Source organism: Benincasa hispida, chromosome 10 (genome assembly GCF_027475165.1).
Source record: "Benincasa hispida cultivar pf3 chromosome 10, pf3_genome.v1.1, whole genome shotgun sequence".
NCBI classification, from domain to species: domain Eukaryota; kingdom Viridiplantae; phylum Streptophyta; class Magnoliopsida; order Cucurbitales; family Cucurbitaceae; genus Benincasa; species Benincasa hispida.
Window position 1 is genome coordinate 13,428,301 of NC_143487.1, and position 20,589 is coordinate 13,448,889.

Sequence of the window (20,589 nt, forward strand, 5' to 3'; positions counted from 1 at the left end):
CACTCTAATTACACTTAATTCGAGTATAAAGTATGTTACAAAAAAGTTTTTCATAAAGAGGGTTCCTAGAATGTATACCTTTATAGATTCCCTCCAATTCCTTGCTAATTTCCACAAATTTGACCGTCAAATCTTCAATAAACTACCAAGAGAATCTTCTCTACTATTCTCAACCTTGGAATGAGTGGTGGGAGTCAGAATTCAAAGGGAATTTAGGTGGATTGGAGAGGATTTTAAAGCTTAGTTAAAATCTGCAGAATTTCTGAAAAACAGTATGCAAAATCTACTTTAATTATGAAAATTGAAGTACATATTCAGCTCTAACATGCAAGCATTTTCTCAATATTACTTATTGACACCTCAAAGAATAATATTAAAGTGGTTAGGTGTTGAATTGTGTATTAATCCATTTCAAATTGAAGAAGTGGGATAATCCACTAACCATCTATTTTCCAATTTAAAAAATCCAATTTAATTAAATTAAACAGAATTGAATTTCTTAATTTGAAATTGATTTATTTTAAATAATTGATTAAAAATTTAATTAATTAATAATAATTTAATATCAAATATTAAATTAAACATCTAATTCAAACATAACTCCTTATTCATGTAATTAATATTTAAATCAATATTTAAATATTTTAAACTCTACAAAAACGTTTAATTTCAATCTATTCAAACATTAATTATATCGAATATAATTGTCCAAATCCTAAATTGAAATCGAACACTTCAATATTCAAACTTTAATTTGAAATTTGAATACTTCAAATTGAAACCCTAAACTGAATTTGAACACTTCAAATTCACTAAATATTCTAATCCAAGGTTTAATCTTTTACGAGCGAGTAGAGGGACCTTATGAACCTACATATCATGAACTCTAACAATTTGAGATTAATCGGCTAAATTATTTAAACCGAATTAATTAATATTCGTTCACTACCAAACACAATAGTATAGCTCAGTAGTTGCACTCTTCTCACTGTAGATATATTTATCTCCATTTGATTTAACCATGGTCAATAAGTCGATCCTTCACAGGTTGTTCGTAATAACAACTGGGTCAAATGCTATTTTACCCTCGAAATTACATCTTGCTTCTTAAATCTCACTAATCCTCTAATGAACAATAGGTTTGTGATCCAATCACTAAACTAAGTCCCTCTCGGGCCAATGAGAGGGTAGGGCCCCTTGTTCAAGACCTAAAATCAGTACTTTAGAGAACGACCTTTCTACTATCTCTGGAGATGAGTATGAGTGAATTTTGTCTTGCACCCTATGTCCTTAGCTATCTACCCGGTCTTACCCTCGAAATGGAAGGCTTATTGAGTCAGTGCCGTTGAGCCAACCCTCATCTATGAAAATCTAAGGATAATCCCGAATAAACAGGAGTTCATAATCAACTCAGGATTAAAGTCGAGTTACCTAAGTCATTGATTTAAAACAATCGGTCTTAAACAGTAAATAGCATTATAAAGTAAGAGTGACTTATTCCTTGGTCTTGGTCTTATACAAACTCATTGCATAGGACGCCCCACTCACATGTCTCCACATGAACAATTCAGGATCACATTGTTTGTACTATCTACAAAGTGGGTCGTGTCCAATAGTATTACCAAAATAAGGTACTCAACCTTATTCATATACTATAGACTGTTTTGGCTATTTACTCGAACTTGATCCATCTTTATATCTCCATGTAAAGTTCAAGTATTCAAGTAATAAACATGGATCTTAGTTTATTAGATTTTAGTCTATACAAACTACCTATTCAACAACAATTTTATTGAATAAATGTCAACAACATCTTTATTGATAATAGAAAATATTTAACATTACAAACTGCAAGTTTTAGAATATATAAACCTAACACCTTTATCTTCAACACTAGGGCTTCACTCATATTAAGTGGTAGTTCATCTTCAAAGTTTGTGGCTCGCTTCATTTCACTTGCTCAAGATCGAAGGCTTCGACGATGCATTTTCAAAATCAAGCCTAAAAATTCACAAATTCAAGTTCGAAGGATTTGTCAATGCTTCATCAAATTTAAGCTCAAATATTTCATCAATGCTCCTTCATCTTCAATTTCAGAGGCTTCGTCGATGCTCCTCCAACTTCAAGTTCAAAGGCTTTTTTGATGCCCCTCCATCTTTAAGTTTAGGGGCTTCTTCGATGCTTTTCCATCTTCAAATTCAGAGGTTTCGTTGATGCTCCTTCATCTTCAAGTTCAGAGGTTTCGTCAATGCTCCTCCATCTTGAAGTTTAGAGGCTTCGTTGATGCTCTTCCATCTTCAAGTTTGGAGGTTTCAGCACTTCCTCTTTGAAGTCAGTTTCGCTCCCTCTCCAAAATGTTGGTGTAGCTTTGCTCCCTCTTCAAAATATTGATGCAACTTCCTTCTCCAACATGATGGTGCAGCTTTGCTTCCTCCCCAAAAATATTGGTGCAACTTCGCTTTTTCTCTAAAATGTCGGTGCAGCTTCACTTCCTCTTAAAAAAATGTGGTGTGATTTCGGCTCATATGCAAGATCAAGTTTGGCCTGCCTGTCTCCGCTTTATATGCGAGATCAACTCTAGTCCGCCTGGCTCCACCTCATACGCGAGATCAACTCCAGTTCGCCCGACTCTGCCTCATTTTCGAAAATTAAGTCTAGTCCGCTTGGTTTTGTATCATATGCGAGATCAACTTCGATTTGCCTGACTTTACTTCATCACAGTCTGCCTTGCTCTACCTCATATGTGAGATCAACTTAGATCTTCTTGGCTTTGCCTCATATGCAGTATCAAGTATGGTCCACTTGGTTCTATCTCATATGCTATATCAACTCCGATCTGCTTGGTTGTGCCTCATATGTGAGGTCAAGTCTGGTCTGCATTCCTATTCTTCGTGTGCGAGATTAAGTGCGGTTTTCCTAGCTTCACCTCATCTGTGAGATCAAGTTTGGTCTACCTGACTCTACCTCACCTATAAGATTAAGTCTGATCTACTTGACTCTGCCTCAACTGTATAGTCAAGTCCAGTTTTCCTTGCTTCGCTTCATCTGCATGATCAAGTCTAATTTATCGGGCTCCGCGTCTGACCTACCAAGCTTTGCCTTATATGGAAGATCAGGTTCAGTTTGCTTTATCTCATCACATCTGCAAGATTGAAGCCAATAGAATGCGGAGATCAAAGTCAGTAAAGCACTAAGTTTGAAACTGTTGGAATGCTTGAGTTAAAGACCGAGGCCAAAATTGACAGAATCCTCAGGTCGCACACTAAGATTCAAGGTAATAGAATGTGGAGATCAAAGTTGGTAAAGCACTGAGTTTGAAACCAACGGAATACTCCAGTCAAACACTGAAGTCAAAACTGACGGAATCCTCAGGTCGTACCCTAAGACTGAAGCCAATAGAATGGGGAGATTTGAGCCGGTAGAGAATTGAGTTTGAAATCGACGGAATACTTGAGTCAAAGATTGAAGCCAAAACTGACAGAATCCATAGGTCGTGCACTAAGATCGAAGTCAATAGAATGCAGAGATCAAAGTTGGTAGAGCACTAAGTTTGAAACCGATGTCGAGTCAAAGAATGAAGCCAAAACCGGCGGAATCCTAAGGTCACGAAGCCAACTTGAAGAAGGAAAAAAAATGAGAATAAGAAGGTGAAGAAGAAGAAGAAAAAAGAAAAGTAAAAAAAAAAAAAAAAAATAGGAGAAGAAGAAGAAGAAAAAAAAAAAGGTGAAAAAACGTAAAATAGAAAAGGAGAGAAAAAGAAAAGGAGGAAAAAATTGGAGAAGAAGAGGAAAAGAAAAAATAATAATAAAAAAAAAAAAAGTTGAAAAAAAAGAGAACGAAAAAAGGAAGAAGGAAAAAAAAGAGAAGAAAAAACGGAAGAAAAAAAAAAACGGGAGAGTTAAAAAAAAAAAATTTAAAAATGAACCAGAAGAAAAAAATGAACAAAAATTGGAAAAATAAAATAAAATAAAATAAGAGGAAATACATAAAATAAGGAAAGAAAGAAAGAAAGAAAAGCTAAATGCTTCTATGTGTGTCGCCCCCCAAAACTCTCTCTCACCGACTCAGCTTCCCGACACCATGCGAAAACACATGCCACAGTAAAAAAAAAAAAAAAAACCTCAAACGCCCATCGAATGGACCCTCCGATGAGAATATCACGGCGGTGAACTCCAACTCGCGACGGACATCCGACAAACAAGTAGATCCCAGCGGTTGAGGCATTTAACTCCGACAACGACGTGGAAGGCAGCGACGGCTGATATGTTTAACTTCGACCAAAGAAATAGAACTAACCATAGAGTGATAAAGAAAGGCCATAAGAGGAAAAAATAAAAAATAAAAAATATATATTTGAGATATAAACTATATTAGTTTGAGAATAAAATAATAAACACAAATAATAAAAAAATGATGAATGTAAAATAGTAAAAACTATAATAAATAATAAATACGATAATAAATGAGGAGGTTTTTAAATAGTTTTTATTGTAGCAATATTTAGTTATTATATTTGATGATAATTCTTATCTCAAACGTTTTCTTAGGGATCAAAAATGACAATTTGATAGTGAAAGGTGAAAAAGCAATTGATGTAGTAAAAAAAACTTCAGTAGTTGATCTCATTGCTCTTCCTGAAGCAATAGAATTAAGAAAGGATACACAAATTGAAGAAGAAGAAAAAATAGAGAGAATAAAAAGGAAAACAAAAGAAAATCGTTGTTATACTTTGTGAAGATTTTGGCTCGTTGCAAAAAAATTTAAATCCCACACTGGTTTATTAATAGAGTTGGTAGATCCAATTTCCTAATCAAGTTTGAAATTAAAATAAATCGAATCAAATTGGGCAGATTTAGAATTTATTAGTCGCAAGTTCAAATCATTCCAATTTTAGATTTAATTCTAAGTTAAATTGAGGATAACATTTGAAAATTTTCTTGAATTACAATTTATCTATATTCCAAATTTTATAGTAAATTCAAATTTTTTTAAGCTTTATCTCCAAATCAAATTAAATTTGGGATAAAACTTGATTTTTTTTGTCATTACATTAAAATTTTGTCCATATTAAATTCAAAATTTTAAGCTTTTATCTTTAGATTGAGTTAAATTGGAGATAACACTTGATTTTTTTCTTAAATTAAAGTTTGACCATGTTCCAAACTTTATCAAAAATTTTAATTAAACTTATTTACTAAATTCATGGTTTGATTAATTTGACATATCGAAATCAAGAATAAATTACTTATTTCGATTCCAACTTTATCTTTTTCGATATTTATTCACTCATAAATGTGCATAAATCTCGAAAAAAGTATTTGTTGAAGGAAAAATTTTAGACCAATCACAAATTGCCACATCATTTACTAAATTAATGACGTGGCAATTTATGATTGGCGAATGCCGAGGATGTTTACACCATGATCTTTTGATTGAATCAAATAATTTGATCCAAATTGATATTATTTTTTGGGTAAATTCCAATTAAATCCAAAAATAGGCTTAGTTTGACCCAGATGTCAAATAAAGCCCAAATTTAATCAGTTGAGCCCAAGAGCTAGGTCCATGGACCAACTAAGCTCAAACTCACATGGCCCATCTGAAAATATAAATAGATGAGCTCTTTTCATCATCCAAGTCCAAATGTCTATCATCCAAGAAAATCATTGGATGATCCACAGATCGATCCTCTAAGAAGATCAACTAGTTTAAATATTAAAGTTTATTTTGAAAGCATACGAGGATCATGTATTAGAGATTATACTCGCTATATTAAAATTAATATAAATACAAAAGTTCAAATTTCACGAAATAAATTTTTCTACAAATCTCGTAGGAACACTTACCAAATAATTTATCCTACTTGACTTGTTGGAATAATAATAATAATAATAATTTATCCTAACTGTGGGTGGATCCAAGAAGTAAATGTAAATGAAATTTCATGTGCGCTCACTTGGCTAGAGGTGAAATTGGCTACATCATCATTTTATTCCATAAATTTTGAGTCTGGTTTCTAAATTTTAAAATGTTTATATTTTTTTAAAAAAATTTTAATTTGTTGCAAGATCTTTTAATTTCAAAAGGTTACCTCCTTTTACTTTGAATTTGTAGTTTTATTTGAATTTAATCTCTAGAATTTAAAATTTACATTTTAATATTAATCTTTCACTAAATATTAACTTTGGTCTATGTTGCATATTCAATAATTTTAAGTAATCAAATTATTTTTCACTATTTTTTTCAATAATATTGAAATTAATTTAAATTTTTTACATCATAATTGTTTTTAATTAATATATTGAAAGTTAATGCCAAAGTCCGAAGTGAATATTAGTAAAAGCTTGAAAGTAAAAGTGTAAAATATTAAAACTTACGGACCAAATAAAACTAAAATTCAAGAGTAAAAATGTAAAATATTGAAACTTGAAGACCAAATGAAAAATAAACTCAAAACTAAGGGATAAAAATATAACATTTTGAAATTAACGATCAAATATTAACTAAATTTAAAAACCAGAAGTAAAAATTTAGACTATGTTTGATAACAATACCGTTTTTTAAAACTGAACATATTTTATCTCATTTTTTTACCATTGTCAACATATTTCTTAAGTAGAAAGTTGAATTCTTATCTAAATTCCAAAACAAAAACACCATTTAAAAAAACTATATATTTTTTTAGTTTTCAAATTTTAATTTGGCTTTTTTTAAAACATTGATAAAAAAAAAAAAAGATAATAAAACAAGAAACTTAAAGATAGAAGGAATGTTTAAAGACTCAATGTTTAAAAATAAAAAAATTTAAAATCAATTAATTACCCAATGAGATAGTAATATTGTGAAAGGAACATAGAAATTAAACTAAAGATTTAAGTTAAAGAAGAAAGGTTTTTCTTTTTTCCTTCATTTTTATTTTGAGTGTGGTAGGCTCGAATTTAAATGTTTGAAATGGAGCTACAGACTAGAGACTAGAGAGTAGAGAGAATGAGAAAATAGGATATCAAGAATTACATGAGTTCGGTTTTTATTATTTATTTATTTATTTATTATTATTATTATTTTGTAGCGTCCAAATAGGATATTAAGAATTACGTGATTGAATTTAACGTCACCCGCGCTGTGACCACGCTACATTATCTCTATTTTATACTTTATACTTTATACTTTATACCCACTTTAATTTCCTTTTGCTACCCCTGCAAAATAAAAAATTTAAAAAGTCTTTTGCCACGTGTCGTCCTTCTACATGGAATTTTAATTTAAAGCCAAGGTGACCAGTAGATTTATTTATTTATTTATTTGAAGGCTGTTTATACACTAGATTTTCTTTTTCTTTTTCTCTTTTTGGGAAAAATCTATGCTCTAGAATAGTCTAGATGAATGATGACATAATTTATACCATTAAAATAAAACTTTACTTGTCTAAAAAAATATATATTTTTTCTTCATAAATGTTTTGAAACAAACTTAGAAATTCATTAGAAAATAAAAAAATTGGGAACTATAACGAATTTGGGATTAGTCTAAAATAGTACGACAGAGTTCAGGTTCGAATCTCTAATTCAAGTCATGTTTACACCATTTTAGACATTAGTTTTCATTTAACAATTGAACAAATATCTACTCCCAAGATGGTTATGAAATGTTTATAAAAAGTGAAGAAGGATATTGTAGTGAAAAAAAAAAATCAAATTAGGTAATTTTATTAATGCCATGAAGGGCAAGAATGAGAGGATACATCCAATTTAGGCAGATGAGTGAAATGGGATGGAAAATCTTCCTTCCAAACACATACAAACAACAAATCCATAGCTGGTTTTGCTAAAAAGTCAGCAACCCTATTACATTTTCTTTTGACGTGAAGAAAGGAAATGTTTCTAAAGAGTGAGGCTAAAGATCTTATTGCTTCAATCCAACAATCAATTTCAGGGAAGAGACAAAGTCATTTAGTAGAGTGATCGTTCGAAGGCAATCACCAATCAGATTAAACCTACATGCAGGAGATTTGCAATGAAGCCACCAATTTCAAGCCCTCAAGGACTGCTAAGGTCTCAACAAATGGGGATAGAGCTATAATATAGCCATCTGAGTTTCAAAGAACAACCTAAAGACCTGGTGAGGTAATGGGAGAAATCCAAGCTGCACTAGTGTTGAGCGCTATAACATCCGGAGGATGAGGTAACCAATGCTTCTTACTTGTCGAGGTTAATTTGACGAAATTTTGAGGATGAGAAGTTTTGTGCAAAAGACCATCCATGATTTCCTTATCGTAGTTAACGACCCATTTATTTTTAATTTTAGGTGGTACAATTATTTTGTTGTTGATGAAAGAATTTTCATCATTCCAAAGAGACCAGCACATAACGACTATTAATTCCAGTTTTTCCTATAAGCAAGTATCAACCAGGGCACACCATCTATCAATAAAATTGTCGTTAAAGTCATTCGAAATTAAGGAGAGATTTAATAATTGAAGCCAAATCTCCTTAGCTCTTGAACGACTAAAGAGAATGTGATCAATAGTCTCCTCAGAGGTTGAACAAAGTAGACAAACCGATAAAATGTTTAATCCTTTTTTTAATAAGTTTATTCTAATGGGAATAATATTTTGAGGGCCTTCCATATAAAGTGTTTGATTTTAGAAAGAATTCTAAGCTTCAACACTTTCTTCCATACTATTTTCATTATGTTACTACTGGAAGAGCATTTGCATAGTCGAGACTTTTGAAACTAGTTATATCCAAACTTCACTATGTAAAAGTCGTATGTGTCATAGTGCCAAATCATTTTGTCCATTAAATTTAAGTTTATTAGAATTCTTTTGATTAGATTTGCATCTTATTCAGTTGTTGCTCGAGTTAGGAACTCATGATTCCACGTTCCATTCTCATTTATAAAGTCAGCTACCAAACAATCTTCATATTGGTGGTCAATACAAATTGACCTAAAAGTAGATTCTTTGGGGATCCAGGGGCCAAAGAACATTTTTATGGATTTTCCATTAGTAATACAGTAGCGAATGCCTTCCTTTAGATAAAAGAGCAACCCCATATTAAACTGGACCAAAGATAAGAAGCTCTCCTTCCTACAACAGCTTCTATAATACAACAATCCTTAAAGTAAATACTCTTAAAAAGTTTTGTGACAAGTAAGTTTGGATTAATGAAGAGCCTCTACACTTGTTTCAAAATTAAAGATCTACTAAAGCCCTTAGATCAAGACGATTAAGGTCTCCCAATGCTTTAGGAAGACATAAGTCGGCCCATTTAATCCAGTGAATCTTCCTTTTATTGTTCGAAGAATCCCACAAAAATCGGGAGAAGTTTCTCGTGATTTTTGTATGAAATTACTTGAGGAGTTTGAACAAACTCATCCCATAAGTCTGTATCGCTTGGTCAATACTTTTAATTAAAACTTCCTTACCACCAATAAGAACAATTAAAACGATATTATAGTTTTTTAGAGAGAGATGCATTTGTTAAACAAATGTCAAAGATTAAAGCTTTTTTCTATATTTACAATTAAAAAGTGTAGAAAGAACTTGTATGGATATGAATCTTTGATGAAGTTGTTCGTGTTTACAAATTTACTGAATTCATATTATATTTTTGAAAATTATTTTAGGATGATAAAATGTTGATTGATATGTAAACCAAGTCCAATAAAACAAAAGAAGGAACATAAACTATGATAAGGGGAAAAGGGGCAGTATATTTTTTTAAATTTTATTTTGAGTCCTTTATAACAATTTCGCGTAAGGAGCAAAAACTAGATGTTCACATACTCAAATTCAAACAAAAAATGTTTAGATGCATCCTAGCCTCCAATGTTGATCCACTTAATTGTCTATTCATAAGTATTATATGATAAACTTTTTATTTAATTAAATTATTTTTTTGTTATATGATTTGAATGAGCCGTACAAATATGAGTAGAAGTTTGGAAATTTTTTAGTACTATGATAGTATATACTACCCTCATTCATAAAAGGATATATTTATTTATTTTGTAATATAAAAAATTTTCATATATAATTTAGTATGCATGCAGATATTCTTAAATTCAAACGTAACTCAAATATTTAGAATTTATTTCGAATATATAAATATATCAATTTTATAAATGAGTTTTAACAACTTTCACGTGTTTTGAAAAAGTTAAGGTTTCACAAGCCCCAAAGAAACACAACAAAAAGTGAATGCAATTTGGATCAAATTTTTCTTTTGTGTTTTCAAAATTGCTTAAACTAAAACTTATACACTTTCATGTGATTTGTAAATGTTAAAGAAACACTACAAAGTGTGGATGTTTGGAAGCTACAATATAACTCAACCCTTTTATTTTCTTTTGAAAGATTGTTTCCAACAAACTATCACGTGATATTAATTAAAAAGTGGGTCTACAAGTCAATTTTTTTTTTCTAAGAAAAAAGATAACAAAAGTCAAAAGGTGAAAATAAAGTGAAATAAAATTATAAAAAAAAAACAAATATGAAGAGATTTGTTTATATATAAACCTTTCATTTCATATTGGAATTCACATTTTATAAATATTTCAAAACTATTGTTCATATAAAATAAATTGTTGGACGAAAATTAAAATTTAAAAACCTAATAGGTGTCAAATATTATCTCCAAATCATCACCACTAACCACACATATTTCAAGTCTTTATTTTCATATAATATTATAAGAACTATTAGTTTTGAAATGTTTATAAAGAATCCTGATGATATTCTAAATTTAGAAGTATAAGATTTTTTTTTTTTTTTTTTTTAATAAAAGGTGAATTAAGAGATATAGTTATAATTTAGCAAAGAAAATAAGACAAACAAATTGAAAAAGGGGAAAATAATTCTCAGTAAATTTTTTGCTTTAAAATATCAATTTCATGATTTATTGACTTTTTACGAATTCCACGACTAAACAACATTTCAAACTTATAACTATCAAAATTAAACAACATTTCTCTAAAGGTTCCCTGAAAAGTAACAAAATTTAAGTCAAATCAATACATTTTACTGTTAAAAGGACAAAATTTAAGTCAGCCAGTTTGGGATGTACAGACATATATTACACACAATCCATTCAAGTATATCAAGTAAAATCTACCATGAAACATCAACATACAAACAGTAAATATTATCTCAAATAATAAAAAGAGAAAAAGAACATACAAACAGTAACTTTTATAATTTAAAAAATAAAACAAAATAGAAATCTGCCAACCGTAAATATAATAGGGAATGTGTGTATTTTCATTACTCATTACAGTCCAACAGAAAAAGAAAAACAACATAAATTAAAATATTCAGCAATACTTTCGTCCACCATCTCCCTTTTATTTTCTACCCACAAAAAATATTTATTTTAACAAAGATTTTAATTGCCACGTGGCAAATTTTTATGGGATGCAAGAGAGGCTGCCCAATAGAAGTACACCCAAGTTTTTTTAATATTATTTTTGTCTCTATATTTTGAGATTAGTTTAGTATTAAATTTCAAATGTCCAATTTCACTTTTCATACTTTTAATAAATCTCAAACTTAGTCTCTCAAAATTATTTTTTTTAAAAAAATATATATAATATGTGAATATATTTCTAAAATTTAGATGGAAAATTCTAATAAATGAAAAAAATCAATAACAAACAAGCATTAGGAACAAAATTTAACATTTTTTGAAAATAAAAAGCTAAAGTTATATGATTCAAATGACTAAAATTTAACAAACTTGAAAATGTATAAAGCATAATTATATTTTAACATAAGTTAATAACAAGAAGGTAAAAAAATAGAGAGCAAATTTGATAAATAATTCACATTCTGGGGATGTTTTGGTTAGGAAAAACTTATTCCTTTATGAAACAATTCAAATCAACAACACTAATACAGTAAATACACAAATTACATATTCAAACACAATATTAAATGGGAAGGAATTGACCAAATTCCAAAAAAAAAAAATATATATATATTAATTAATTACTCTATTTAAAAAAAACAAAAAACAAAAAACAATCTATCTTCTTCTTCTTCTTCTTCTTCTGGGCTCTGTTTTTGAAGATTACTCGGGGAGTTTAAAAGTTGCTATATCTTCCTGTTGAATCCATCCATATTTTTCTAAAAATGGATTTGAAATAGATTCTGGTGGATAATGTTGAATACAATCTTCCCAAACATTTCCATCTTCCAAATCTCTTACCACCTCCCATAAACAGCTATTGCATTTAAATCCAGCTCCAAAGCTTATCATCAATATCCTTCCCCCTTTCTTCAACCTCTGTTTTGCTTCCATGTATGCCAATACATACCACAAACTACTCGCCGATGTATTCCCAAATCGGTGTAATGTCATTCTCGCCGGCTCTAAATCGTACTTCTCCAGCCCTAAACTCAGCCCGATCCCGTCGATCACCGCCTTTCCGCCGGTGTGGATACAGAAATGATCCACCCCTGTTTTGAAATTCACGGCACTGGTTTTCGCCCCAGTCCCCTGTTTTTGATTTCTGTTCAGTTTTTTCACTAAACTCAGAATAAAAAACTGGAGTAGCTCTCTCGCCGGTAAAATCCTCGGTGCGATTTCTCGTAGATTGTCGACAAAAGCTCTGGTTGCAGCTTTAGGGAGGTTTTTCCCCAAGTGAAAACCCATGTAACCTTTATCATCCTCTGTTTGAATACAACAACCGTAGGATTCGTCTCTGGCGCCATGGTGAGTTCGGATCAAGCATTTGAGTTTGAACATAGCTCTGTTTTTCAACTCCCTTTTGTTTGTAAGAAGAATCGCACACCCACCAGATCGGAACAAGCAATTGGATAAAATCATCGATTTGTCGTTACCGGAATACCAATTTGGGCTTAACGATTCGGAGGTTATAACAAGAGCGTTGACGTTTTTATGCGACTTGAATACTCTGGCAACGACGTCGATTGAAATCAAACTCGCACTGCAACCCATTCCGGTGAGATTAAACACCTTAACATCAGGACGGAGTTTGTAGTAATTGATGATTCTAGCAGAGAGCGATGGAATCGTCGCTAACATTGAGACATTAACAACCAAAACATCGATATCCAAAGGGGAAAATCCTGATTTCTGGAAGATCTTTTGAATACTGTCATGAAAAAACTCATCCATCTCCGAGATCCCATCATCAAGAGTCGGAGCATCTTCCCGTCCAGCGAACATAATTCTCGGGCCGTAGGTTTCTTCACCGATACCAGAGCTAACAACAGCTTTAAGGAGAAATTTATACTCGTTGAGACCCAGATTTTTCGTCCTTTTAATGATTTCACCACAGAATTCTGTACTCAATTTTCTGTCGTCGGTTGGCTTGTAACATTGGTAATTCAATATGTAGCATTCTTGATCTCGTCTATCATCAAAATGCTTCCAAATGGTGAAGAGAAAATACAAAAAAGAACACAAGAAGAAGAAACTCAGAAGCTCCATAACAGAGATAAAGATCAAAAGGGGCTCTGTCTTTTTGGTGTTCGTGAAGATTTGGATGAAGAAAATGGAAGATTTAAGGGGATAATGAAAGTGGGTATTTAGAAGAAGAAGAAGAAGAAGAAGAACATGTGAAGATGGTTAATAAGTTTCCCAACTGATTGACGTCTTTGTTAATCGCAGCAAAAAGAGTTGTTCATACGATGGGCATGTGGGGGAGTAAAAGCGCTATGGAAAAAGGAGAGAGACAGAGAGAGAATGAAACCAAAAGTATACTCGAATTATTGGAGGATTTGTTTTTGGACTACTTTCTTAACTTCACAATCTCATCATATATATAGAACAAAATTTTGTACTTCCTTTTTTTTCCCCAAATAAACGTTTAATTACTTTATGTGTAAATTTAAAACAAGTACAACAAATGACAAAAGAAGACAAATCTCTCTTTTACAATGTACTCATTTTTATTTTTTCAAAACATATTTTTCCTCTCTAAATTTTATGAAATTAATAATTTCGTTTGTATCAATTTAATCTTATCGTAAAAATTATATGCAGTGTGAATTGATAAACGACTAGTAAACCAAATTTAGTTATGAAAAATTCTTATAAATAGAAAAATTTCAAAAATATTTACACAAAAAATTCCAAGAGTGCTTTGTACTTTTATAAGTTTTTACTACATAGTGTAAATATTTTTAAATATTTTTTTATATTTAAAAAGATCCATTTATAAACTATAAAACGTTATGTAATAACAAAAATAGATATATTTAATGGAAGTTTTCATGATAGGGACTAAATCCTTACAAATTGTAAAGTACATGAAATAAATTGTTATTTAGTAAAGTTTGAGGACTAAATTGCTATATAATTTGAAAGTACATAAACTAAACTGTTACCATCTAAAGTTCAGGGGTTAAAAATATTACTTTTATGAAAGTTTGGGAACTAAAGGCTTAGATTAAGGTGGTTGTAGTTTTTAAAATAGATGTTGATTTCTAAAAAATCAGTGGTAAAATAAAATAAATTAGTGTCCGGTAAATTTCAATTTTAAACTTGAAAAGGTCTATAGTGTTTGTAAATAATGCTAAATTATTGTCATTAACATAAATGACTAAATAGACCTGCTATCAAAAATCTTTATAATTTTTTTTTATATAATTTATATTTTAAAATATTTATTTAAAATGTTCTATCATATATATGCATTCAACTTTAAACTATAATTGTCAATACGCATATAATTCTACTGATATGATCTTGTACTATCATTCTTTAGATATGAGTTAAATATTTTCATGTGTTTGTGATGACATAATACTTAACAAATTAATGAAAATATAAAGAGAACAAAAGTAATTTGAAAGAAATAATTTATATCAATTTCTTAAGACGTCATTTGGTAAACTTTTCGTTTTTGAAAATTAAGATTATTTTTTCTCAATTTCTTAAATGGATTTCATATTTCTTAAGTCAATAAGTTGAATTCTTGGTCAAAATAAAAAAACAAATACAAATTTTTAAATGTTACTTTTTTTTTAAAAAAAAAAAAACTAAACTTGACTTGAAGAGGTACTTATAGATTTAATTTTAAAAAACCAATTGATTACCGCATGTGGAGTCTTAGAAATTCGAACGAGAAATTAGAAATTTTCTTCTTTCCTCCTTTATATTTTTGCCCATTACTATGTACTATGCATTGTAAGTTTATCATGTATGATCACATGATTTAAAACTACTTTGGTTTATGCACGTTCAACTTGGATTCATTTTGGTCATGATATTTTAATTTTTTTTTTTTTCCGTTTTGTGCCCCTATATTTTGAACTGAAAAATATACTTAGGTGCATCTTAAGCTATATTCATCTTTGTGTATCTCACCTAATTGTTCAATCATAATTTGTCGTATGACAAACTCTTCATTTTTTTTTTTTTTGGGTATGATTAGAACGAGATGCACAAAATTGACTAGATATAAGTGACCAAAATATTGTTCTTTTGAAAATGTTTATTTTAATTTATGTATTTTTATAAGTGACCATTGTATTTTAGTCCTTTCATCTACATTTTATTTTAGTTTTAGCATGACATTTTTCATTCACTCAATTTCTCTAAATGGTAACAACTTTGTATTAAGAAGGGTTTTCATTGTATATAAAATTTATGTTAGATAATAGAACCAAAATTAACCTAAGCTTATAAACTCGACTCTCACACCTAAATTTTTAGGTTTTATTATCCACTTTAAAACTAAACTAAATTTCAAAATCTACGGAAAAAATTAGTTTTTGTTTTAAAGAAAAAACTTTTGACTAAAATTTCAAGTTTTTTTTTTTTAATAAAAAACCCATAATTAGAAAATGAGACAAAACAAACACAAATTTTAAAAACAAAAACTAAAAACAAAGGTCTCGTTTGACAACTATTCAGTTTTTTTTTTTTAGATTAAGCCTATTTCCTTTTATTTTTTTACAGTGATTTGAATCTTTCTTAAGTATAATGGTTGAATTCTTAACTAAATTATAAAAACAAAAACAACTTCTTAAAAAGGAAATTCTTATTAATAGAAAAAATCCCAAAAATATTTACATTTTATAACTAAAAGTTTCAAAAGTACTTGTACTTTTTTAAAGCTACCTTTATTAATTTTCGAAATTTGGCTTTATTTTTTAAACTATTGATAAAAAATAGACCTCAAAATAATATTTATAGACTTAATTTTAAAAAACAATAACAAAAATAAAATGATTATCAAATAGATTCAAAATTATTATCCAAAAAAGCTATTGAGGTCAAAGTGTAGTAATTGCACATTTAAACGCTTACTAGAGACAAAAGTTGGAACTTTTTAACTTGGAGAAATACCTAAAATATTAAGACAAAAACATACATCTAACCCATAAAATAAAATTAAAAACCAAGAACCAACCAGGAAATCCAACATTTTTTTTTTTGGGCTTTCAATAAGGAAGTCAACGAAGTCTCTAGCAACTAAAACATTCAACTATAATTATAAGGATTTGTTTCTTTTTATTTTTCATAAATATTATAAAATGAATTTCAAAGTATGATGAACATTAAAACTTTACAGTTAGCAGCTTACCGAATTTAGTTAGCGGCAATTAAGAAAGAGAGTGCACCCGGCCGTTATGTTTTATTTTCTAGAGGTTTGGGCATGGCCTAAAGCTTCATATAAAATCATAAATACAAAATAAAAGTTTATTTATATATATCTTTCTTAAAAAAAAAAAATAGTTATTTATATATATTATTATTTTACAACTGTGATTCGATTCCATCTTCATAGCATTCCATAATTAAAAATGTAAGTTTTATTATATGGTCTTTCACTAATTTTAGGCATAGTGTGGTCTCCATGAAAGCATATATTAAATGCAATTTATAGATAGAAATTAAACCAAATTTAGAGAATCATGTCATTATACAATAGTAATAATAATAATAATAAAAAGAGAACAAATTAAAAAGGGAAGCATGCATGGACTTTTATAAATGTTGCTAATTATTGTACGAATACGTGGGCTATAAATCAATAATATTATGAACATTTATATATTATATCTCAATTGTTGTGTGCTGTTTCGACCATTTACTCGAAATTTGCAACTTTCGACACATTGGATAGTTGCAAAATGGTGAGATAGATGACATTGTTAATATGACAGTTTTGGTATATATAGTTTAGCTTCTTGTTTTTTCTATGCTAATATATATATATATATATATATATATATATATATATCAATTATTCAGAAGTTGAAGTAAAAGAAAGACGAGCAAAATTTCCTAAATGATTGTTTGCTAAATAATAATAAAACCAACAATGTCTCATGAAAGTAGAAGACCTACAATTTATATGAACTTCTTTTCTGAAAAATGAAGCAACAACGGTATTTTGATTATATTGTAAAACAGGCCATTAATAAGTATAAGAGTTGTTATAATTACATTCTTAAACTTTCGATTTGTCCATTTATTTTTTTTTTCATTCGTGAAATTTTATAATAAAATTTTGATTAACTATAAAATAAAATTTAACCCATTTTGAAAAAATAGATCTCGAGTTCATGTTGAATAACTCTCAAGATTTAAGAAAACAGAAAAATGGTGTATGAAATATTTGGATTTGATTTTAACAATATTATAGTTAGGAGATTTTGATTGAAATGGTACTTTTATAGTTTAAGGTTGATCCACCTGTTTTATAATATTTGATGGGGTGAGTGTTTTTTTTAAAGTACGAATAGGAATGAGAATATTCTAACCTCAGACTTCCTGATCACTATCACATATAATATGTTGGTTAGTTGCAATAATAATTTTTAGAGAAATACACATTATGAAATTGATAGTAATTTTACTCATTTTCAGCTAATAACATTATCAATTGAATAGTTGATAAAGTATTTGGTGTAGTCAACCGAAGAGGGTGGAGAATTATTAAAAAAAAAAACCTTGATTCTCACTGTAAATTTTTATGTTTTGTTATCCACTCAAACCACTGGAAAAACAATTTTTTTTTTTTAAAGTTTTGACTAAAAATCAAAGTATTATTTTTAACAAAATAAAAACCATAATTAAAAAATAGGATAAAATAAACAAAAATTTTAAAACAAAAAACAAAAATAAAAATCATTACCCAACAAAGCTATTGAAATCAAAGTGTAGTAATTGCACATTCAAACGTTCACTAGAAACTAAGTTGGAACTTTTTAGCAATGAATGTCTTCCTAAACTAAACTATTGAAAAAACAAGTTTTACCCCCTAAAGTTTTGACCAAAAATTAAAGTATTCGTTTAACAAAAATAAAAACCATAATTAAAAAATAGGACAAAATAAACATAAATTAACTTTCCATTAATAATATTATCAATTGAATAATTGATAAAGTATTTGGTGTAGTCAACCAAAGAGGGTGGAAAATTATTTAAAAAGAAAAAACCTGGTGGACTCTTTGACTTGATGAGAAATTTAAACTTATATTCAAGTAGGTTCGTATTATTTATTATGATGGTTGGTCAAAATGTGATAAAAAAGTCTATGCCAAAGGATAAGAATGAAAGAGGAAGTTAGTTGTGAGTTGCTCCTAGTCAATGAGAAAAAGAAATTAATCCAAAAAATACAATAATTATTTTAAATGGTAAACTTGTCGAAAATATTTTCAAATACAGCAAAATGTCACTATCAATACTGATAAAGAGTATCATTTTACTATATTTGTAAATAAGTTAACCAATTTTTCTTTATTTGAAAACAACCTTAAAAAATACTTTTCAATTTGTTAGTAACAATTTAGTCCCTTAAACTTTAATTATTAACAAACTAATTAATCTTCGTCGTATTTTAAAATTTTTAACAGTTTAGTCTTTATACTTTCAAATTTATATTTATAACATTTTAAATATCTCTATGCATACAAATTCTTATCAAAATTAAGTATTTTTTTAATTAAATAACGATTTAGTCTTTATAGATTATATACACATTTATCTTTAGTCAATTTATCAAGATTAAATTGTTACATATTTAAAGGTACAATAATTCATAGGTCACTAGATTCAAATCACACGTTTGTTTTTCAAGAACATATCTTCATGAGACCAATCTAAAATTGAGTTAATAAATTTGTGTCAGAGCTAGGAATTTTCCTAGTTGTTGCAAGTTGCATCATCCATCAATACAATGGCACTTCAAAGCTTAAAGAGTCAAACACAAACAATTAAGTAAAAAAAAAAAAGTCAACTCCAAAATTAGGGTTTTCTGATAAACATCAATTCAAACAATTTATCAGTTTCATAGTATAAAATTATAAATGCAGCCAGCCACACAAACATAACCAAAATACATAATGTAGATAATTGTCTCATCTTTTCAATAGTGTGACACATTAATTTAGTAAAATTATATTTCTGCATAGTTCCTATTTTTCAGCTACTGTCCCGGCTTTGATTAAATATTATTTACATTTTTTTTCTATATTTAACAACTAAATTTTTTACGGATAAGACAAAAAAAAAATTTACATGGAGCTTAAAATTTTGCTTTTTTTTTTTTTAAATTTATAATGTTTTCCTAAATCAATGAATCTAATTATAGATAAAACTAAAATCTGTGTATATAGTTCAACTCCGAACTTTGAATTTTATATATGTTAATGCATGATTTTGGATAAAGGTAAGTTGATGGTGGAGTGTCCATAGATATCTAAAAAATTAGAATCCGTATATGGTGATCGACCCAACACAATTCAAATACCTAAGTTAATATTGAATATAGGAACAATATCGAGCTAGGTAGGGTAGATATTGCATAACTTTCACAGTCGGGTGTGCTCCTTATTTATACTTCGAGTAGCTTGATACTGTCATGACATTCGTCAGCGGAGGTATGACACAATTAGTCATATGACCTAACATATTGTTGGAGTTTATTACTTCTTTTGGGTTGGACTGGTTTTCGACTCGACTATCGAATCTTGGGATCTGTCTTTTTTTTTTTTTTTTTTAATGCTAGAGTGCTTTAAGCCTAATTTATCACGTCAAATTGGTCCCTAAGATGAATTTTACAAAATTTTAAAATAATTTAAAGAAACCTTTTTAATAAAAAGTTGAAAGTCTTAAAAGTCACTTTTTGAAGGGATTGCTTCTACTTGTGGCACTTTTGTATTTAAATGGTATTCAATAGTTGAGTCGACAAAAAAGTCTCTGTCTTCAAATTTGTAGAGTCCAAGCCAAATAGTGAAAAGAGGTCATTGTTCTTCACAGTTAGCAGCTTGCCGAATATGAATGCCAACATTAAATCAACAAAATATTGATCTTTTATTTTGATTGAATATATAGAAAACCATTTTATTAAGTAAAATTCCACCCTTCTTTCCAAATATTAATGTTATAGTTTGATATAAATAGCAACTGTCTCAACTTTATTGTAAATCTAATATATTATTCCACATAGGGGCATAGTTTTATTCTCGAAGAAAACAAAAGGAAAAAAAAAGCATAAAATTAAAATAATATTTTTACTCATATATATATATATATATATATTTTTTAATATAACCTAAATTTGGTAAATGCAAGATATTAGGGTTTAATTTAAATTTAACGTTACCTT

At 28.9% G+C, this 20,589-nt stretch overlaps 1 protein-coding gene and 1 long non-coding RNA gene across 2 annotated transcripts; both read right to left on the reverse strand.

The window, feature by feature from the left end:
* Positions 1-1,770: 1,770 nt before the first annotated feature.
* Positions 1,771-4,299, reverse strand: LOC150033116 (uncharacterized). The gene is made up of 2 exons (XR_016524166.1): positions 4,121-4,299; positions 1,771-3,142 (listed from the first exon to the last, which is right to left on the reverse strand). It is a non-coding gene; the product is annotated as an uncharacterized LOC150033116 (long non-coding RNA).
* A 7,537-nt stretch (positions 4,300-11,836) lies between these two features.
* On the reverse strand, positions 11,837-13,771 carry LOC120089423 (3-ketoacyl-CoA synthase 12-like). The gene has a single exon (XM_039046883.2). It carries the CDS (start codon positions 13,452-13,454, stop codon positions 12,069-12,071), a length of 1,386 nt encoding a protein of 461 aa, XP_038902811.1. The 5' UTR covers positions 13,455-13,771; the 3' UTR covers positions 11,837-12,068.
* Between the last annotated feature and the right edge of the window lie 6,818 nt (positions 13,772-20,589).